The following is a 23,558-nucleotide window of genomic DNA, read 5'->3' on the forward strand; positions in this document are numbered from 1 at the left end:
CACGACCTCAGATGATCCAACACTTGGCTGGCGATTAGATTTGTATTGATCGATCGTCGATTCCAGACCCATTGGTTCCTCTAGAACCACGAATACCAGAGCAGAGACGCCCACTGCCCCGCCTGGTCCAATAAACTAGCCGAGATAGTAGTTTGCCACCATTCGCTGAAATTAGCTGCTGAGATAGTTTTGAACCCCAAGATCTGGGATGAAGACCATACCCGCGTGGTAACCGTACATTAAAGAGGTAAATGTGATCAGGATTCCTCTTGCTGCTGACATAGGGGACAAACAATAATAATATCAACATGACGAGTATAGAGAGCTACCTTTCGGAGGACAGTGTAATTGCCCGAGCTTATGCCAATGAGCATTGCAAGTCGCCTCTAGAGGACGTGGGTAGCCTTCCATAAGCGCATAGTAAGCCGATTTCACAGTATATATTCCTTTTCTGTCTCTCCGCCAACTCCACTGATCATCGCCTCCCTGAATTGAAATAGGAACTTGTAGGATGTTCTGTCTTTTCTTAGGAGAAAATAATTTAGAAAGTTTCTCTAAATTCCAGTGCCCATCATATATTAATTTATCCACCGTCCAATCTGCCCTATCCATAGCCTGCGACGCAGATAGTAAACCCGAATTCGTTTTTAGCCACTTGTCCACCCAAATCCTGGTTTTGTTGCCATTGCCAATGCACATTCCAACATTATTTTGAAGTAGAGGTCGTGTCTCAATTTTCCCTTTATTAATTGATTAAGTGTCATTTGTTTCCATTTTTTCGATCCTGCTTTTTGCCTTTTAATTCTAAACAAAGGATAAAAAGTTTTTGTAAAATTTCAACAGAAAAAATCAACTTAAATTTACTACTTAACGACAAATAGTTAATAGCAAATAGGAACATGTGAACTGAACGGGTTCAGGTCTTCGATGTTTGAACAAATTAAGTTTTTTTACACAGGAAGGTTAAATGCCGAAAAAACAAAAAACGAAAGAACTAAAAGCGAACTAATATGTTGAGGACAGATTCACGACAATCTTTGAAGAGAATCTCCCGAAAGCTTGTAGGAGGCACACCAAACTCATGTTAACCTGAGGAACAAGAACTTGCGAAGTTCACTATTCAGTCAGCAACTCAATTACACTCTTTATATGAATGGACGAACTGGAGATTCCAATCTCTAATACGAAGGTGTCGTTTGGTTCGCAAAATGGAATGGAATCACATCGAATGGAATAGAATGACTATTCCTAGCAAAGAATGGAACAGAAATTCCTTAGAAATAACTATTCCTATGTTTGTTTGGTGGAATAAGATAGAATAGAATAGATTTTTTAATCAAAATACAATATTACCCTCAAATATAATTTCTTATTTCTTTTAAAATTTTAATTATTATTAATATATATTATTTTAAAATATATATATAAAAGAAAAATGGGAAACATGAAAGACGGAAAAAATACGAAAAATAGAAAAAACATTAAAAACGAAAAAATAATAAAAACATGAAAAACGGAAAAATTGTAAAAACACGAAAATATAAGAAAACACAAACAACATAAAAAACTTGAAAAGATATGGAAAACACGAAAATGTTAAAAACACGAAAACGTGAAAACACAAAAAGTGAAAAATTTCGAAACTCACGAAAAGTAAAAAAATATTAAAAACATAAAAAGGTGAAAAAACACGAAAAACGTGAAAAAGCGAAAAACACGAAAATGTGAAAGATGTTAAAAAAAAAGAAAATGTGAAAAATGTGTTTATAAAGTTTTTTCATATTTTCATGTTTTTTACATTTTTTACGTTTTTTGTGTGTGTGTGTTTTTCAAGTTATCTTGTTTTTCGCGTTTGTTCACATTTTCGTATTTTTTGCGTTTTCTCATGTTTTCGTGTTATTCACATTATTGTGTTTTTTTTTGTATTTGTTTATTTTTTTTCGCGTTTTCAAAGTTTTTTGGTTTTTCCCTTTTTCGCCTTTTTGTTTGTTTTCGCATTTTTGTAGTTTTCGTATTTTGTTACTTTTTCGTGTTATTCACATTTTTTCACGTTTTTCATGTTTTCGTGTTTTGTTTGCATTTTTTATATTTCAGGTTTATCGCGTTTTTCGTATTTTCATGTTTATCGCGTTTTTGTATTTTAGCATTTTTCCCGTTTTCATATTTTTCGTACTTTTTACGTTTTCGTATTTTTCGTACTTTTTACGTTTTCGTGTTTTTATTATTTTTCAAATTTTTGTATATTTCGTGTGTCGTCAATTTTTTCTCGTTATTCCTGTTTTGTGTTTTTTCGTGTATTTTTTTTTACGTTTTCTTGTTTTTTGCGTTTATTCACGTTTTCATGTTGTTCGCCTTTTTTTCATTGTAACGTTTTCACATAATTCACGTTTTTCTTGTTTCATATTTTTACATTTTTTAAGATTATCCTTATTTTTCCATTTTTCACGTTTTTATGATATAAGTTATGGATTCATGACAATTTATAAGATTTGAAAAATTGACCAGATAGATTGATGATTTAATTGGGTTAATTTTATAAATTATAAAATACAATATTAAGAATAGGTTATTCATTTGATAAATTGAAAAATAGTTATTCCATAAAAACAATGAATAGAGATTTCATGGAATAACTATTTCATCCAAAAGTTGAACCAAATGTGGGAAATAACTATTCTTTAGAAGGTTTGACAATGATGGATAAGTCAAGAGAAATGATGGTAGATTTCAAATGAGTCTTTCATGAAGCCGAAAACACGGAGCTAGGATTTAAGGTTTGGTGGGCTAATCTTGAGATGAAGGGTGGACAAAAATTGACCAAGGTAGCAACAGTGCCATAGACAGACGATGCTTGTGGCAAGCAGACTCTTTTTTTTGGTGACCTAAAGGGCAAAAGCTCAGGAGCAGAAAAGAAACAAAGAAGAAGAAAGGAACAGACTACACAACACGTCTTAGAGCAGTTCCCATCTGATCAGCAAACAGGATGTCCTGAAGGCTTGCAGGAGGCACATCAAACTCATGATGACCCAAAGTGTGATTCCCTGCGAAGTTCGCCAACCAGTCGGCAGCCCGATTCCCTTCCCTGTAAGTGTGGGTAAACAAGAGGACCCAATTCCTATCACGTAACTCATGACACTTGGAGATCAACCAATAGCAAGGATGATAATGTTGTATATCCCTTGTCATAAAGCCCAAAACAACTTTAGAATCAAGCTCCACCATAAGCCGGCGAAAACCGTTCTTCCAAGCTGACTGAATACCAAAGTATAGCCCCCAGAGTTCAGAAACAGTCACAGTACATATGCCTATGTTCACAGAGAAACCTACAATCCGCATACCCCTTTCATCACGAACAATACCTCCAGCATAGGCTCTGCCCGGGTTCCCTTTGCTTGCCCCATCTGTGTTCAGTTTGACCCATCCAGATTCCGGAGGGGCCCAACTCACCCAAATAACATCTCTTGACAAATTCAGATTAGTGCCACCCTGAAGAAAAGCATCTCTAACTTCCCGTGTCTTCTCTAAAATAAAGGACACCCTGTCTCGGTTACAAACTTTACCATTAAAGACAAACACATTTCGCCATTTCCAGATCCACCAGACTGAGATGGAGAAGATCACAGGCCAATCAAGGTTCTTGAAAACAAAGTCAGCTTGAAGATTCCCATCTAACCAGTGATTCCAATCCAGAGAAAAGAAGGTGAGCAGGTAACACGAAGGGACTAACTTGTGCCAAATGGATCTTGCGTTGCGACAATCACGAAGAACGTGCAAGATCGTTTCTTCCTCACCACAAACAGCACAATCAGCAGAGACACTGAGGTGTCGGGCCAAGCGAAGCGAATTACACATAATTCTTTTGTGTCTCGTCATCCAGAGAAAAACACGAATTCTTTCCGGTAACTTGAGCTTCCAAATCGAGGACCAGGTTTTCTCACGAACACTAGGAGCGGTTGAGGTCAACAGAGTGTAGCCTGAGCTGGCCGTATAGAAACCCGATGCTGAAGCCATCCAATACCACCCGTCCCTTTCACTGCTATCCGGAAATAAAACGAAAGAGGCAAGCCGAAACAAAACATTCTGAGGGAGCAATGGAGCTAGCACCTCCCACTTCCACCCACCGGAAGCCAACCAAAGATCTGAAATGCTGCTTTGGGTGTCCACACTTGTAGTGTTAGGGCCCATATGCTGAAACAAAGGCTCCTCCCCACACCAACGATCAAGCCAAAAATTAGTGCTCTCCCCATTGGTCACCATTTTGCCCAAACCTCTTAGGAGGACAACACTACCCTTTACGATTCCCCTCCAAGTTGTGGAGGAGTTACTCGGACACCGGAATATATCAGGGCCCGAGCACTGCCCCCCATATTTCTCTTTAAAAATCTTGACCCAGTGAGCATCTTGCTCTATTAACAGTCTCCAACCAATTTTTGCTATAAAAGCAAGGTTCAACTCCCTGACCTGTTTAATCCCAAGACCACCCTCTGATTTAGGACGACACACTGTAGCCCAGTTTACATGATGTATCCATTTAGAGGAGTCAGTGGAACCCCAAAGGAAGTTTCTATTACAAGCCTCGAGCTTGTTACAGATAGAGGAGGGGAGAAGTGCAGTCTGCATGGCATAACTAGGAATCGAAGAGGTGACTGAGCGGATCAATGTAATTCGACCAGTCGTAGAGAGACATTTGGCTTTCCATCCTGCAAGTTTTTCTTGTACTCTGTCGACCACATACTTGAAAGTATTTTTGGAGACCCGACCATGGATTAGGGGCATGCCAAGATACCTTCCAAGATCCTCTAATTTAGCAAAACCGAGGATGTCACACACCCCTCTACTAAGCGCTTCCAACACATTCTTAGAAAAAGATATTCTGGACTTTGCAGTGCTGACTTTCTGACCGGAACTGGCGCAGAAATCATGGAGGATGCTCTTAATCACACAAGCCTGCTCCACTGAGGCTACTGACATCAACACAATACCATCCATAAAGAATAAGTGGGAGAGGGGGTCCCTCTTTTGGTGAGGATGATAGGCTTCCAAACATTACTATTCACAGCATCATTAATCAGATGGCTCAAACGCTCCAAGCAAAGAACAAATAGGTAAGGGGAGAGTGGATCACCTTGGCGAAGGCCCCTGGAAGGTTTGAATTCTTTCAATTGCTCTCCATTCCAAAGATTTCTCATGGTTGCACTCGAAACACAATTCATGATCAGGGTAACAAACCTGAGGGGGAGACCCAAAGAGAAAAGAGTATCTTGCAGAAAATGCCAACTAACCCTGTCATATGCTTTCTCGAGGTCAAGTTTCATAAGCATGCAACCTGACTTCCCTTTTTTATACCTCGTAGAATGGATGACTTCTCGGACCACAAGAATATTGTCTGAAATCTGGCGACCCGGGACGAAGCTGCTCTGAGTGGGGCTGACCACATACCGAAGAAGAGGCTTTAACCTGTTGATAATGCACTTGGTAATCGTTTTGTATAAAATATTACATAGGCTAATCGGTCGGAATTGAGTCAAATTTTCAGGATTGGGAACTTTGGGAATCAGCGTGATCAAAGTGCGATTCCAACTGTCATCCAAAATTCCAGAGTTGAGAGCTTGAGTAACCGCAAAACAAACCTGATTGCCCACTGTTCCCCACATCTTCTGGTAGAACACTGCATGGAAGCCATCTGGACCCGGGGCTTTATAGGGGTCCATACTGAATATAGCACTTCGTACTTCATCAGGCCAAAACACTCCCTCAAGAGAAGCTGAGATAGCAGGGTCCCAAGGAGGAAAGCTGGTAGAAGTAGTCAAATGCGGTCTCGAAAAATTCTCTTCCAAGTACAACGTAGTAAAAAAGGAAGTAACCAAACCTTTGATGACTGCGTTGTCCCAAATCCAAATGCCATGTTCATTTTTCAAACCCTCAATCTTATTTCGACGACGACGGATAAGAGTGGAGGTGTGGAAGAAGGTCGTGTTTCTGTCACCAAACTGAAGCCACTTAACTCGGGATTTCTGGAACCAGAGGATTTCCTCACATTGCAAAATCTCATTCAGTTCGTTGATCAACCTCCTCTTGAGCTTCAATAGGCCCCATGTCACTCTGTGGCTAATGCAACGCTGAACTCCCTCAATTCTCCTAGTTAAAGTCCTTTTCTGCTAAAAAACGTTACCGAAGACACTACGGTTCCAATTCTACATCAGGGGTGTGATGGACTGAAGATTGTCAGATATTTGCGTATCAGTTTTCCAGTTGTTATCAACAAAGGGTCTGAACTCTGGATGTTGCAGCCAAGCAGCTTGAAATCGGAAAGGCTTAGCAGTTGGGGGGCCCCTCGTCAGAAGTAAGTCAATAAGAATAGGACAGTGGTCTGATTTGTTGCGGATGAGGTGACAAACCACGACTTCTGGGAAAAGGTGACGCCAATCAAGATTAGCTAAAGCCCAATCAAGACGACAGGCAACCCTAGTCCTCGGGGTAGTGCCTCTGAACCAGGTGAAAGAGGGACCAACAAAATCTAGATCAACAAAACACAGCTCATTAATCCAGTCGGCGAAGAAAACACACCTATCCAAGGTGCGAATAGAGACTCCTTTCTTTTCTGCCGGAGACTTTATACAGTTAAAGTCACCTGCTAAAAGCCAAGGACCACTGATGGATTTTTGGAGAGTACGGATATCATTTAGAAAAATTCTCTTATTGTAAAATTAAGGGCGGACATACACTGCAGTAAACATGAAGCTCTATGCATAAAGAGATCTGTCCACAAAGCTGACATGGCAATGAAGAAACTGAAAGTTCTTTTCTACCACACAAACATTAATTTTATCAAAATGCCAGAACAACCATATCCCCCCACTAAACCCATCAGCCTCAATATAAACAACATTTGAAAAATTAAGTGTCTTACAAAGCTTGTCCCGACAATCGAGTCTCTAGCAGAATAAGAATCATAGGATCATGGAGATATAACAAGTGACGAAGAGTCCGGTGAAACTCATTACCACCGGCTCCAAAGCAATTCCATATAATAATCATTAATAAAGGAGCAAGAAAGAACAAACCGGGAATGGCGTGCTAAACAGCTCCAGTACTAGAAGGCCTCATATTTGAGACGTTACCCATATTTGCATCAACTTCAGTCAACGGTTTTGGCTTATCATCACTTGCACGAATGCGCTTAGAGCGATTGGCACTGAATTTGAATTCAACAGAATTTTCCTTACCAAGCGTCTGATCCTCATCCATGTTATCCAATAAATTATCCATCAAACCCGTAAATGTATTTTGGATAGGAATCGTGGAAGTTGGACCGGAGGCGTTGTTGGTGCGCTGATTCTCAAGAGCCCCACCATGTTGATTGTATTTGAAGCTTCCCCGTCCTCGATTGGAGCTAGAGGAGCCCCGACGAGGGAGGAAGTCAGCTGCTGGTACCTGGGAGAAAGGCTTAGCAGCAACACCATTAGGGGTGGTCTTCTCTACCTGCAATGTGTTGACAATAGGGGTATTTTGATCCGTTTGATTCCACGTGGGCGGGTGTTTAGGATGAGGAGTGTATTTCCTATGGGGCACCATCATCCATGGTCCGTAGTCTGGGGTTGTCTCAGCCGGCACAGGGGCATTAGCCACATTACCAAGAGTGCTTTCATTTGCATCCGAAGTTTGCATCACCGCGTCTCCAGAATTTTCCACAGGGGTGGCGAGTTCAGAGCTAAGGGTGCTAGGATGGAGACAAGAGTCTTTCGCATGTCCATAGCGACCACAGTTCGTGCAGGCAATATGCAAACCCTCGTATTCAACCCGATATTCCTTCTTATTCAGACAGAATTGAGTAATGAGAGGCTTGTGGAGATCAATTTCCACATAGACACGTGCGAAACGGCCACGAGTTGCCTGTCTTGTGTTCTTATCAACCTTTATTGCCTTTCCCAAAGAGTTACCTACTAGCATCAAGCAATCCTCATCATAGTACTGAAGTGGAAGATGTGGACAGCGAGCCCAGACGAGATTTGATTCAATTGCAGCTTCAGCAGGAACAAAGTCTGGGGACCAGGTACGAATAGTCAAATAATGCCCTTGAATTATCCAGGGACCTTCCCCGATCACACGATCTCTGTCAGACGGAGTTGCAAATTGTGCTACATGGAAACCAAACCCAATATCCATTAATTTAATTTCCCCTTTTGGTTTCCATACCTCAAGAACTCTATTTTGGAGAGCAATGAAACCAACATTCTTACCCAAGACCTTGATGATAATTGCATCCTTCCAATTTTCTGACTAGTGTTCAACAAGGCTTGGAGCAATAGTAATTTCAGGCCGTAGTGGGTTTGTGAAATCAATCGATGCCAAACCTTCCTCTCTCAAGTCAATGGCTATTCTGGTTGTATGCTCCTGTTGGTCGCCGATTACGGAATCGACATAGGATCGTGGAGGATTCTGGGTAGGAGACTCGGAGACACCACCATCTGGCGGTTTCTGGGGCGGTGGTGCTGGTATCGTGCAACCGTGGGGATCCGCGGCAGCCATCAAGTTGAGTTCCCCCTTCAAGCGGTGCTGCTGCATCCCTTCAAACGGCGCTGCTGGAGAAGACGAACTACTGTAGCAAGAATAAGGAAAAGGTACTGTTCATATAAAACCTAGAGAGGAAAAGCTTTGAATGATATTTTTGTGGCAAGCAAACTCTATTTCCTATATAACATTGTCTAAAAAGAAACCCATAAACAATCAAATTATAAGCACTAAATTTTTAACTCTACTTTTATCCATTTTTTACTAATTTGAATACAAATGGTAAGTTAGAGGCTAAATTATATAAGAGAATTTAATATATACCTTGATCGAGTTTCCAACCTAAATATTAAAATAGATGATTCAAACTGGAAATGTTGTTCTTTATTAATTCAATTGAAAGAGTTTATTCTATAATAGTCTTTTGGATAATAATTTTTAAGAAAGTTCAAAAAATTTAAACTTAATCAATATTAATGATTTTAACTCAATATTATTTGAATTCAATTATCGTTCTCTTTTTAAATTATTAATTAAAGGTTTTATATCTGCTTTTTTTATTTTAATAGTTTTTAATAGTATAAAAAAAACTATATTGAAAACGGCGGCGGCCGAATCCCTAATCTCTGCGATTTGGTCTTCCTTGCTCCGGTGAGGGTGGTCTCTCCGATCTAGTGAGAGTGTCTTAGGCGGATGCTCAGAGGGTTGTCATAATATTGTTCCTAGAAACTCATATTTAAGTTCGACCAACGAAAAAATATCACCGGAGAAGATTCTGTCATGGAAAGGGGCAGACATAAGCACACTCCAAATTCCTATAGCAGTTGAGCAATCACAAAGCATATGAAGCTCGAATCAACTGAATTATAGTTGGGACATGTCGTGACTATAGAAACATGCCACTTGGCTCAATTAGTGATATGGAGGATGCTATTGAGCCTAGTCAACCACACGAAGCATTTAACTTTTTTTTGGAAAAAACGTATCCTAAATCATCTTCTAGTAGGGGATTTCGAGCAACCTCATAGTTGTCACTTACAAGCTCATAACCAATTCTAACACTATAATCTCCATTGCATATAGCATGTCAGAACCAAACGTCTTATTGCTCACTATAGGGGCAAATTGCGAAGGTCACCTTTCAAAAATAGAATAAGTTGGTAGTAAGTGATGAGGGCATCCATCCTCCGGATGCGGACCCGGAACCAAAAGACGAGACCCGGAGAGAACTAGCCAAGGGAGATGAGATCAAGGGCAAAAAGCCAAGGACGCGGAGCGCACGTAAGGGGGCGCGGAGCGTGAAGAATCCAACATCGGGGGAACAGCCTAGCGGGTCATATACGTGGGGCGTGCCCTCTGAGGCGCAGAGCGTGGAACCGGGCTTCGAAGAGAGTTCCGTCCAGGAGGTAAAGAACGTGGGGCGTACTACCGGGAACGCCACGCGTGTGAATTCCCAACGAGAGCCACCAAGCCCAGAGACACAACCACGCGGGGCGTGAATCAGGTTACGCAGGGCGTACCAGGGTTGAGGAATACTTCCTCCCCAAGTTCTTCTTGTTAGGAACAATATCTGCCATCTTCTATTTACTATTTTGCCACTCAACTATTTACCACCTTGCCATTTAACTTAATTACCCTATTATCTTTCTTTATGTAATTTCTACTTTACCCCTATGGCTCCTTAGTTGTTGGTACCCTTAAGGGGGGCCTTTTAGTCTCTTGTCTTTTATTTGGGAGGAGTATATATTCTCCTCATTTTGTAATGTTTCCCAACTTTGATGAATATTGAATTTGAAGCCTCCATTGAAGCAAGGATATTATCCTTTTTGGGTTTACTCAACCTTCTAGTTTAGCTAGAGAAGTTTGTAATCTTTGTGAGTTTAAGATTAAAACTCCCAGTCGATTTCAATCTACATCAGTTGGTATCAGAGTCGAGTTGTTTTCCTTCCCGGAGACTTCTTCTTGGAAATGGTTCAACCACGTATCACAAACGAAGCCATCGGACCTATGGAGCAACGAGTTGATATGCTAGAAGGCAATGTGAAGCATCTAACGGAGTCCCTAAGAGCGTTAGAGGAGAGGTACGACATGAGTACCCGAGATATTCTTCTCGACCTTAAAGAACTAAAAATCGGAAACCGCAATACTCAAGCTCTTCTAACCGGAGAACCCCATCGGCGGCAAGAAGAGCAAAACTGACCCCAACTTGAATGACAACCAACACCACCCCCTAGAAGAAATCATGCACCACAACCAATGGGCCCTCGGGTTCAAGAGGTAAGACGAACTAATCTCGTGAACATTAGGAATGTTGATAGTGATAGCGATTGAGATCTATTTGATGATTTTGAGATGCCTAGGATTGCTAGAAATATGGGGATTAGAATGGATGATGATGCTTTAAATGATATGTATGTGAATGATGTTGTTGGTCCCGTGCATGTGCGTGCCGGGAATATGGATGTTGTGCATAATGATGTTGTAGGTGGTTATGGGAGGGAACATTTCGGTTTGAATGATCCGTATGGGGGTTGGGGTAATGTAAGAGGCGGGTATAGAGGCGAGCCGAATGTCATGCATCGGTGCAAGGTTCCTATCTTTATTGGGGCTTACCAAGATGAGGTTATGTGGGATGTGGTTGAGATGGATGTGTATCACTTGCTCCTTGGGAGGCCTTGGCAATTCGACTGTGATGCCTCACATGCGGGAAGGGACAACACGTACACCGTATTCAAAGATGGGGCCAAGTACATTCTCACACTATTGAAGGGTCCTATTAAGGGAGAAAAGAAAGACGCCTTGATTGTGTGCCTAAGCCGAGAACCAACGCCGCTAGAAGATGCAAGAGTTGGGCAGCCCGTCGGATTGCTAGTAAGGGTAACCCGAGCCAAGAGAAGAGTATTGCTAATGGGGTGAGCGGAACATCAACCTTGGGGATGTGTCATTCTTATTCTATCATTGAGTTGGGGTCCAAATCTTTTAAAGAAGGGGTGTATGATGAGGGCATCCATCCTCCGGATGCGGACCTGGAACCAAAAGATGAGACCCGAAGAGTGTTGGTCCCGTGTAACGTGATAATATTAGTTCTAATGGGGGGGTTAGGAACTATTTTAACTTTTTACTTTAAGGCTGACTTATTTTAAGTTTAATACTCTTACTCAGTTTCTAGGTCAGCACCGCTGAGTATGTTTTGAGACAGCTTTAGTCAATTTACTAACTAGAGCTGTTTCAATTGTGAGTTGGGAAGCAACACTTAAGTCAATTTTCAACTTAGCACTCAGATTACTCAGCTCAGCGTATACAAGTTGTTATTTTACTAAGCAATATTTAGCAAGCAATATGTATATATATCAAGGAATAAAGGTTAGAAGTTACTCAGCAGACTTATCCTGGTTCGGCGTCTCTGCCTACGTCTAGTCCCCGGAAATCCTTCCGAGCTTTTTGAATCCTCTACTGAGCTCTTTAAAGGTAGAGCACAAACCGTTTACAATAGCAACTGAGTATGCAAGAGTACCATCCTCTATTCGTCTACTCAATCCTATCTCTACCACTGAGTACTATAACCGAGTACTCAGCCTCTCTCTACCACTGAGTACTATAAACGAGTACTCAACTTCTCTTTTCTAACCTATTACAAATGATACAGAGTTTGTTCTCACTGAGTGAAGAACACTTTAGATGAATAAAATCACTCTAGACTTTTACACAAAGATAGGAGTTTGGTGTAAGAGCTTGCTTTTTCTTTTCAAGACAGGGCTTCTATTTTGTACTTTATCAATGAATAGACTTGATGAAGATCTGTATGGATTAAAGTGTTGGAATGGCCTTTTATAGTGATGTCTGAGGCTCCAATGATTTGAATCCCGATATAGCCATTGTGGGGAAACGATCTTCTTTCGTCACTACTTGGTCAGCACTCAGTGCTGCAGGCCAATCCTCTCTTCTGTCTTCGTCAGACACCAGGTTTGTCTTGTTGTGTGCTTCAGATAGTCCATGCTTCTCGGAAAGGTCCTTCTGACAGATTTCTGAGTCTTCTGAACTTTCCTCAGAATACGACAGGTTTTGTTTTCGACGCTGATCATTATCGAAACTGACCTGACGACGACTCAGCTTGACATAGCGGCTTTGCCTTCAAGCTTTTCTAAAGAAGACATATTCTATCGCAGAGCTGAGTTACATTCTAGTCAGCTCCGGCTGTGTGACTTTCACTCGCTGACTTGGCTTTGCTTTCTCATATAGATATAAAGCTCATGTTCTTGTTAATTAACTTACTCAACATTGAACAAACTCATTAGTACAATTAAATCAAAGCACTTAAATTTAATTGTTGGGATATTTTAATCATGGGATTAACTTAAATAATTTTGTCAAATCAAAATCATGTGGAAAGGTGTTTCAACAGAGAGAACTAGCCGAGGGAGATGAGATCAAGGGCGAAAGCTGAGCACGTGGAGCGCACGTAAGGGGGCGCGGAGCGTGAAGAATCCAACATCGGGGGAACAGCCCAGCGGGTCATATACGCGGGGCGTGCCCTCCGAGGCGAGGAGTGTGGAACCGGGCTTCGAAGAGAGTTCCGTCCAGGAGGTAAAGAACGTGGGGCGTACTGCCGGGAACGCCACGCGTGTGAATGCCCAACGAGAGCCACCAAGCCCAGAGACACAACCACGTGGGGCGTGAATCAGGTTACGCGGGGCGTACCAGGGTTGAGGAATACTTCCTCCCCAAGTTCTTCTTGTTAGGAACAATATCTGCCACCTTCTATTTACTGTTTTGCCACTCAACTATTTACCACCTTGCCATTTAACTTAATTACCTTATTATCTTTCTTTATGGAATTCCTACTTTACCCCTATGGCTCCTTAGTTATTGGTAACCCTATGGGGGCCTTTTAGTCTCTTGTCTTTTATTTGGGAGGAGTATATATTCTCCTCATTTTGTAATGTTTCCCAACTTTGCTGAATATTGAATTTGAAGCCTCCACTGGAGCAAGAATATTATCTTTTTTGGGTTTACTCAACCTTTTAGTTTAGCTAGAGAAGTTTGTAATCTTTATGAGTTTAAGATTAAAACTATTAGTCGATTTCAATCTACATCAGTAAGTCATTAATCAAGTTCCATTTCTCGCCACTACTCTAATCAAAGAGTGCCTTATTCAATAAGAAGCTAAGAGTGCCTTATTCAATAAGAAGCTTCCAACCAAGCTTAGCTATCATAGCCAAATTGAAATTCTTACCATTTCTAACACCAAGACCATCATTAACTTTCTTCCTCCACACATAATCCCAATCGTTGGAGTTTTAGATCAAAATGAATAAAAGAAATAGTAGACAGTAAAATAGTAGAATCTGCTTCGTATTTCGTATTTGCTTAACTTGAAAACATATATAGACCATCCTATTTAAAGCCTAATAAGAAACTAAAACATAGATTTTCTAGCAACTCACTAATTTATTTATCATTAACCCACTAGCCAAAACAAAATATATTTAAGGAAACCTGTCAAGCTATTAGTTCTAAACTTTTGATTAATTACTTTACTTTGATCCGGTTAAAGTAATTAATCTAAAGAAGTATTAAGTTTTCTTAGTTCCAAACCTTTGATTTATTACTTCACCTTGGTCCGGCTAAAGTAATAAATCTAAGATAGTAATAAGATTTATGAAAAACCTTGAAAACCCAATAAGTCACACTAAATGAGCATTAGGTCTAACTTATGAGTTTCGATTAATCAATTTAATCACGATCAATATAAACGATTAATTATATTCGAGTTGGGATTTGGTACATCTCCAATAACCATTAAGAATCATAAGTTAGTTCTTGAAAAAGATAAACATGCCTTAATTAGGTTAAACATGGTTATCATATAATTAAAGTTAAGATCCGTTTTTAGTTTTAGTTTATGGGGTTTTACTCCATGATTTGATTAAAACTCACCTTAAGAAGATAGATAATAGAATTCATAGTAATAAAAGAGATTAAAGTTTAGAAGAAATCATAATAACGATTTCCGAGCGGATTTACTCGTTAAGTTGAAACATACTTTTATCGGATGAATTTTTACGCAACCTGCCATTAATTGATGAAAAAAATGTGAATTTCATCCAAATTTTGGATCAAAATATTATTTTATCTTTAAGTTATTAGATGACAAATCACAAGTTTTGTCCTATTCGAAGTCTGATTTTTCATTCATTCAAATTATACAGGCTAGGGGGGCCCTGCTAAATGCCCAATGACATGAAAAAACCAACAACTTTTTCTTTAACAGTCTTCTTTTTTAGTACACCTTTTCTAATAATTTCAAATATTTTTTTGGCAATCTTCAAAATTATTTATTAAACATTATATAATTTAAAATATTAAAATATTTTCTTATTATTGTTACTATAACAATAAATTCAAAGCTTAAAGTATTATTTGTCATTATTTATCCAAAATATACTTCGATGTATTTTTTATATTATATTATTTTATTAGATAAAAAATATATACAAGTATAACAAAAAAAAAATATGAGAAATAAAATCTTACGTACATACGGAGTAAATCAATATAATATCCATGAAAAGAAAAAAAATACAAAGAAAAAAAAAGCATAAAAGATACAACTAACACAAGCGAATGATAGGCCATATATTTTTTCATAACTCTAAATCTGAAGAAAAGTAGCTGCAATCCAATTTCATCATTTAAATCCTTCCAAATATTCGGATCTTATTCAATTCTTTTGAGGCAATTATGTAGATATAGTGATCTATAGACAAGATCAACCGTTTCTACGTATGCTAAATCTGAGATTCGGTAGAATATATGAACTACAAATAAAAGGAAGTTAACAAACAAAGAAAAATCACTACATCGATGGGAGAAGGGAGAATGGAAAAAAAAAAGAAGTTTAAGACTTATAGATCTTGAACTTGAGAAGAAGAGCATGAGAGTTTTGCTATTGAAAAGAGATGAACGACGACTGAAGGTTATGGAATGGCGAACGTCGATTGCGAGGAGCTCTAACGTGAAGTTGAATAAGGCACAAACTCGATCAATGTGATTGTGAGCTAGGCAGGGGACTTACGGGGCGTTTGGTATTCTATTAAGATAGGGATAGGGATAAAGGTTGGGATAGGGATAAGGATAAATGGTTGGGATAAAGATAAAAAATATGATAGTCGAGAATTATTATTCAATGTTTGGTATGTGGGATAGGGATGAAGATAAAATAATACATTTTACTATTTAATCTTATTTAAACTACATAACATTAATTTGAGGGATAAGATGGACTTTTTCATCCTATTAAAATTGCTGGAGCTTATCACACCTCTTTATACTACCCCCTCATGGGTATAGGATTTGAGGGATAAGAAGTTTATCCCTCATCCGTCTCACTTTTCTATCTCCCAAAAAAACACGGGATAACTTATCTCGTGTTTTTTATCCATATCCCACCTTCTATATCCCTTCTAATAAACACCCTGTTAGTGATAGGAGAGACGAAGGATAAAGGACAATCTCTTAGGAGTTTTCTTTTCCATATTGATGTTAAAAGGTTGCTGGATTTTAAAACAAGAAAGCAAGGAAACAAAGAAATAAAAGATAAAAGAAAATAAGGAAAAGGGAGGTATCATCAAGATTGGAGAAAGGAGTTGTGGTGCCGCTGAATAGGGGTGTACATCAGTACGGTTCAATTCATATACTGTATCGAACCGATTGGATTCAGTTTTTCAGTTCAGTTTTTTTTTTACATTTTAGTTCGGCACCGGTTTTATTTTTTTAGTGCATTTCGATATTTGGTTCCGTTCGATTCGGTTTGTAAAAGAACCAAACCACACTAAATCACACATATTCTATATTATTTTATATATACATATATATTTGAATTTACAAGTTTAATTTTATCTATTGTTGTTGAGATAATAAACTAATATGAATATATTTTGAAAGTATTTCAAGTTTTTTTTTTGTTGAGGTAAATTTAACGATGAATTATAGTGATTTTTATTTATTATTTTTAATTTTTAATTAAATTCGATTTGTTTGGTTTAAAATCAAACCGAACTGAATATTTCGGTTTTATATGTTATTCGGTTTGGTGTCGGTGTGAATTATTTTAGTAATTTTAGTATTTGGTTCGGTTCGGTGTTGAACTGATGCACACTCCTACCGCTGAAGAGAGAAAATACTTCGGATTCATAGTTTTTATCATACTATTTATTACTAATATTTACTTTTTAATCTATTAGTGGAAATTTCAATCAATTTAGATTGTAAGTTAACATTTTGTTAAAACAAGGGCAAAATATTACTACCAAAATCAAACATTTTGAATAGATGGAGGACCAACATTAAACCTAAAATCAATAAATGTGTTCTATTAGTAAATAATAAAAACGAGAAATTAGAAAATTTAGATTTAGTTTTCCTTTTTCTTATTATTTGGGGAAATTGAAGTCTTGGTGTATTTTTCCATTTTCTCGCACATTTTCTCGGTCGTCAAAATTTCCTGGCAAACAAACATTCTCAGTTCTCACTACTCATTACTTCTTCAAGTTGAAATTTCCTATGGCTCCTCAGGGCGAGGGATCAGACGCTTCAGGGGAAGCCATGGCCATTCAAGCTGAACAACAGCCTATTTCCAATATCCTTCTCATTATCGGTACTCTTTTCCCTCTCTCTATCTATATGTAGAGATGATCTTTCTTCCTATTTATTGATTTTGTTTTCTTGGTAAAAACAGCTATGCAAACGGAAGCTATGCCTCTGGTTAACAAATTCCAGCTCAAAGAGGAACCAGAGCCAGGGTGTGTTTCACTCCCCAAATCTGTTTTCGCTGTTTTTGTACTGATTAGACTTGTAACATTTCCAACTTCTGATGACTGTTTTGGTATATCATTATAATGTCCATTTTTTGGGGGATTTTGGCTTACGAAGTTTTATGCTTTCGGAAAAAGAAACCTCCAAAACATCAGTTCTTTTGTCTTTTTCAGTATCTGAAAGAGTCAACTTCCAGTTTGATAGGTCGTTCAGTGTCTTTTTCTTTCTTTAAAAGATGGAGGGTATGGGTATGATATCTTCGCTATAATTGCATCCTCAGTAGATTGACATATAAGATCTCCAAATTAAAAGATAAAAAATTGCAGAGTACTTTTATGCATTTTCAATATATGACAGTCTTGAACTTTTATTTTCTGTTTTCTTTTTTGAAGTTGTATAGTCTGATTCTTTAATTTGTATTGACTGAATCATTTAAGCTACATCACATCTATATTAGATGTTTATGTTTTGATCTATATCTATCCATAGTAAAGAGCTTCATTTTCATTTCTTAACGTTTATTTCTTGCTTGTTTTCCTTCTTCTCTTACTTTTAGGTGGTGCATACAATATATTTGTATCTTAAACTTTATGTCAATAGATAGCAGGCATTGTTGGTCAATCCTTTTACAAATTGAATGAAATTGTTCTGGTGTTTTTTATTTGCACATGCAATTGTCTTTCAATGCAGTGTAGATGTAAGGGTCATTATTAGGCTTTTCGTTTGAGAGATTGTTGTATTTTTCTATACAATTCGAGTATATTTCTTGAAAAGCTGTGCTCAAGATTAATTATCAAATGTGTGGTGATGCAGGTTCCCAAAAGGTGTTCCTTGGGTGAGATATCATGGTGTTTACAATGATCTTAACATTAATTTAGTATGGCCTGGAAAAGACCCAAGTTTGGGTGAGTGGTTAGGTTTGGCAAGTTGCAAATTCTTTTTTCAATTATCATCATTTTTTAGTTCTACATTATGAGAAGCACTTTTTCTGCATTAATGATTGCATAAGTACATTTCTACCCTAAGAATAAGCCCTTAACGCTGTTTTAATTGTATATAGAGTGCATCTAAGAAATATCACCTTTTACTTTTTTCTTTTCCATCAAACTCTGGCATTTGCAGCTCTAACAAAATATATTTTTCAAAATTTTGATGTGTTTTAGATGCAAATTCCCTCTGCTTCCACATACTATGACATTCTTAGAGTCCATAATTGGATTACATATGCTTTGGACTTGGTTGTGTTGTGGGAACTACTTCCAATTCTGTATGCTACTGTACTTGAACTGATTAGAATACTCAAGGGTGTATATGTTCTTCCTCCAGTTCTACATGGAATGGACCTTTCAATATTTGTTTAGAACCATCTGTTTTTCAGGAGTTGATAGCGTAGGCACGATCCCTGCATCTCTGATGACATATAATTCAATCCAGGCATTACAACCAGACTTGATCATTAATGCAGGAACTGCTGGTGGCTTTAAGGTATACACTTATTAAACAGCTGATTGAAATGGTTTATTATCTTCGATAAATTACAAGTTATCTCCTTACCTTTAGTTTATACTGACTTTGTTTCCCGCTCCAGTGAGGGTTATATTTTTTGTGAAAAAAAAGGATTAATTATGGACTAGTAATAGAAGAGTGCCATTTCGTCTTTCTCTCTCTGAGCTGTTACTTGAGTTATTTGCTAGTATTGAAAAGTGTGAATCATCATCCTACTTTTAACAGAATTACTAAGTGAGTTAAGATGTATATATCCACCATGTGAAGCAAAATTTGGTGTTTCCAGGCAAAAGAAGCTTGCATTGGTGATTTGTACCTCGTATCTGATGTTGCTTTCCATGATAGAAGAATCCCCATCCCTGTAAGTACTCCTAGGTTTTCCTTTCTTTAACTTCTATTTTCTAAAGAAGCAATTTATGCAATTGCTATTCTTGCTCTGAATGTGACTTTCTGATTCCCCAAGCATACATTTGAAAGCTTGTATTGAGCTTGCTTTAAATTTTTAAATATTTACTGGCCAAATCAAATTCTTATTTTAGCATTTATGTAACCTAGAACTAAAAGTTCTGGGGATGCTAAAATGATCACTGGAGGTCCGTATGCAATGTGGTAGTAAGTAGACTAGGAAACAAGCAGAGGGTAAAAATTTGCATGTTCATGGTAGATGGCTAAGCTTAAGATTGAGAAGTTCCATTCTACTGCAATCTTTATTTTAAATATTTCTGTCAAATATAATGCAATTTTTGCACCTTTTTTCCCACTAAATTTCTGATATATTTTGCCTCTTAGGTTTTTGATCTATATGGAGTAGGTTTACGGCAAGCTCATCCAACACCAAGACTCCTTAAGGAGCTCAACCTAAAGGTGATTACAGGAAATCCAGTAATTGACTGTTCTTATTCCTTATTTGAGTGTTATCAATGTTTTCTTCTTCTTCGGAAATGTTAGTTCATTGACAATTTAAGACTCCTGAACGTTTCCAAATTGAACCCAATGCCAAGCCGAAGGGAACGTATCCCCAAGAACAATAATACAACATCAATAACAAAATACCCTTAATTCCAACCGGTTGAGATCAGCTATATGGATCTCTCTTTTCTAACCAGTCCATCCCTAAGAACAATAAATGAAAATAGGTTCTTTGGGAAAAAGATATATTAGTATACCATGTCTTAATGAAATTTGTCAGCTATTAATATGAAGTGGACCTTTAACTATCAGCTTGAGCTTTTAGCTAAATCGGTTCCATGACATGGTATCAGAACCAGTGTAACCAAGTGGTCCAGTGTTCGATTCCTGGCAGCCCCATTTGTTGAGTTATTGCAGGACATGGTAATATGGTCCTGTGTTGTCACGCTTCAAGCCCAAGTGTGCTTTCGCGTGTGGGAGTGTGTTAGCTATTAATATGAAGTGGACCTTTAACTATCAGCTTGAGCTTTTAGCTAAATCGGTTCCATGACAAAATTTAATGAGAAGATTGAAAAGGAAACAAAGACTTTTATGAAAAATCCCCATCAGACCCGGATGTGATTCGAACCCATGACCTCCCAACGCATAGGTAAGCTCTCAACCACTAGGCTAAGAGCTTCACCACATAATATCAGTGCTGTATGTATATGCATACTTAATCATTTCTTTTTACTCGATAAGCATATGTTTGCAGGTAGCAATGGACATTTTCATTTGACATAATATGAAGAATTTTGGGTTATTATTCATAAAATCTTCTCATCAATGGTCTACACATGTTTTTAGGTTGGGAAATTGTCTACTGGAGACTCTCTCGACATGTCAGCACAAGATGAAGCATCAATTATTGCAAATGATGCTGTTGTTAAAGACATGGAGGTAATGCTATAATATCACCTAAAACAAATGCTAAATGATGTTAGGAATAAATGCGATTACGATAAACGAAAAACAAGCGATCACACAAGAATTGCTTACCCAGTTCGCCACTCAATATGAATGACTACGTCCGGGGGCACTACCAAGCCAGGATATTCACTATAATGAATGAGATACGGATTACAGAGAAAGAGGTTACATTTATACTCCTCAAGAAACCCTAACCGTCTGAAACCCTAATCGCCCAAAAAAAAAATTTGCAATTGGGCCCATCGCTTCAGTTGTGCCTATCTATTAGTCTCCAAAAGCCCAACAAATGACTCAAAATAGCCAAACCTTTTCACATTTTTTTGCAATTATACTTCAGCTTACTCTTGGCAATTATACCGTGATATGGTTAGTTGTTGCAATTTTATTCAGCGGTGGAGTTTGTTGAATGTTTATTTGAAATTAATGGAATTCATATGGTACTTGCTAATTGTTCTATCTACTACTATGAAGTTTGTCAAAGAAAAGACCTTGAGAAGGTAGCAATTACTTATCAAAAGATAAAAGAAACTTGCCAAAGTTGCAATTAATTTTTTTGTTGGATAAAAATGCTAATAATTGGAATCAGGAAAAATTGCCAAAATTTTGAAGGTCTACTTAGATTTTGAGAAACTAAGAAAAGGTAGTGTAATTTTCTGCATTATCCTCCCCCCAAGTTGATGGATAGGTTATAGTCAAGTTATTTGTTAGCATGGCTTTGTAATAAAATAATGAGATGCAATCGATATAGCTGAGGTTACTATGTGAAAGCCTTATGGATGGCTGTTTATATGCATCATAATTTCTCATATCATGATTAATAGAACAAGTGAAACTTTTTTTTAGGATAAAACAAGTGAAACATTAAGTCTCTGTAATAACCTCCGTCAAATATTTGATGCATATATGCCTGCTACAGCTTGGGAAATGCTCAAAACTTCTAATGTTCCAATCAGAGCAGCGTGTGAATCATTTATGGTCATTAAGTATGGCATATTTTTTGAATAGGCCTTTCATACTCTACTTCTGATAAAATGCAAAAGATATGGTATTACACACCCTATCATGATCAATAATCACACTGTCTTTCAAAGTTCTTTTGGAGTAAATGTTCATTACTATCTTGATTAGTCATTACATTGCTTAAAAGGGAAAATTTGACTGTCTTGATGTCAATTTTGTTGATGATTAAGGGAATATACCTTAAAAAATGACTGCATCAAAATCCATACTAGATTGAAAACCTAATAATGCGATTTTTGTGTGTAACAGGGAGCCGCAATAGCTTATGTTGCTGATCTTTTGAAAGTCCCTGCAATATTTGTGAAAGCAGTGACTGATGTTGTGGACGGTGATAAGCCAACTGCAGAGGAGTTCCTTGAGAATTTGGCTGCCGTTACTGCTGCACTTGAGCAGGCAGTCACTCAAGTAGTTGATTTCATCAGCGGGAAGTGTCTCTCTGAACTCTGAGATGATACGAGTCAATTAATTATCACTGGGAAGGTTTGAGCGAGAGAGTGTCGTATTAATTGGTCTATAACATACAATTTACAGATCATACTTCATATAGTTTGCAATGGTATATGCATTGATGATTAGTTCTAGCAGCGAACAGTTTGCGATATAGTATATAGGATTGATTCCATATGATTATTGTGGCAGGCTAGGGATGCTTCTTCTTCTTCTTGTGATAGGGAACAATAAGAATGACTCGGTTTATCATATTTGTACTCGGATGATTGCTCGAAATGCCCATTTGTATCTTCCATTCAAAGTCAATATGCATTTGGTTTTTGACCTGATTAAGTACAGTACACTGCAATAATGCTCCATAGATATTTACTGCCATTGTCGCACTTACAATTTTATGCTATGCTCAGCCATTAAATAGCCAATCGGGCATTTTGTCCATAAAGTCATATATGTTGGCAAAAATAACTACCAAAACCATAAAGTCTCACTTTTAACATATGATGGATCTGTTATGAGTCATATATGTTGTTTGAGCCGTAGATCTATGTTTTGGAGCAACAAGTCGCCTCATTTACATGTTTAAAACCATAAAGGTTTCATATTTATTGTTCAAAACGTTACATCCCATATTTTTTATTTATTTGAAATTGTTTTCTAGGAAAAAAAAAAACATTTCAAAGGTAATTCCATGTGCCTCTAAGGTAATTTCATATTTTCATGTATATGTATACCATAATCTGTATATGCATATCATAATCTGTATTGCCCGTCAATGCATGAAAGGTGAACCAAAGTTTGGAGAACCCTAACAAGTTTTATGTTTTGTAGGTTTTATTTTACTAATTTTATTATGTTGTCATAGAAATCCTCATTAATTAAAGACGTATTCATTCCGGCAAAGTTGTAACTATTTGTTAATATTTTAATTTTTCAAATTCATTTATCCCTTACGGATGAATGACATTGCATACGCACGATTAAAAACATATGATATAAAATAATCAACTTCAATAATAATGCATTGATGTTAGGGTAAATAAATTATTAACTTTTATAAAAAAAAAAAAAATTATTAACTTGAAATATATCTTCAAAGGATGAATAAATCATCTAGAATTAGTTAATACCTTATCGTTTAGTAATTCCATTTTGCGAATCCATTTCTTAAGATAAAATTTGCAATATCAATGATGTAATCAATCTCGCTATGAAATTTGCAATATCAATGATGTAGTCAATATCGCTTGAGAAGGGACTCGTTATTCGTCAAATAGATTTGAAATTGCACCAATTGGTAAACGTTTAACTTAAGATTGCTTATATATATATATATAAAGACTAAATTGCCCTCACCCAAAAATCACAAGGCTAATTTTGTA

The 23,558-nt window shown here is 37.5% G+C and overlaps 1 protein-coding gene across 1 annotated transcript; it reads left to right on the forward strand.

Annotated features, from left to right (window-relative positions):
• Positions 1 to 16,938: 16,938 nt before the first annotated feature.
• Positions 16,939 to 22,512, forward strand: LOC136224283 (5'-methylthioadenosine/S-adenosylhomocysteine nucleosidase). Its single transcript, XM_066012568.1, has 8 exons — positions 16,939 to 17,167; positions 17,249 to 17,312; positions 18,139 to 18,230; positions 18,704 to 18,810; positions 19,118 to 19,192; positions 19,621 to 19,695; positions 20,587 to 20,679; positions 21,979 to 22,512. The coding sequence occupies exons 1-8, from the start codon at positions 17,074 to 17,076 to the stop codon at positions 22,174 to 22,176; spliced, it is 798 nt and encodes a 265-aa protein (XP_065868640.1). The 5' UTR covers positions 16,939 to 17,073; the 3' UTR covers positions 22,177 to 22,512.
• Positions 22,513 to 23,558: the final 1,046 nt, after the last annotated feature.

The sequence above is a fragment of the Euphorbia lathyris genome, chromosome 3 (genome assembly GCF_963576675.1).
Source record: "Euphorbia lathyris chromosome 3, ddEupLath1.1, whole genome shotgun sequence".
In the NCBI taxonomy this organism is placed as follows: domain Eukaryota; kingdom Viridiplantae; phylum Streptophyta; class Magnoliopsida; order Malpighiales; family Euphorbiaceae; genus Euphorbia; species Euphorbia lathyris.

Coding starts and splice junctions, on each gene's coding strand:
- LOC136224283 (XM_066012568.1), top strand. CDS start 17,074: ATGGCTCCTCAGGGCGAGGGATCAGACGCTTCAGGGGAAGCCATGGCC. Junction 18,231..18,703: donor TGGAAAAGACCCAAGTTTGG/GTGAGTGGTTAG, acceptor TCTGTTTTTCAG/GAGTTGATAGCGTAGGCACG. Junction 19,696..20,586: donor TTAAGGAGCTCAACCTAAAG/GTGATTACAGGA, acceptor ACATGTTTTTAG/GTTGGGAAATTGTCTACTGG.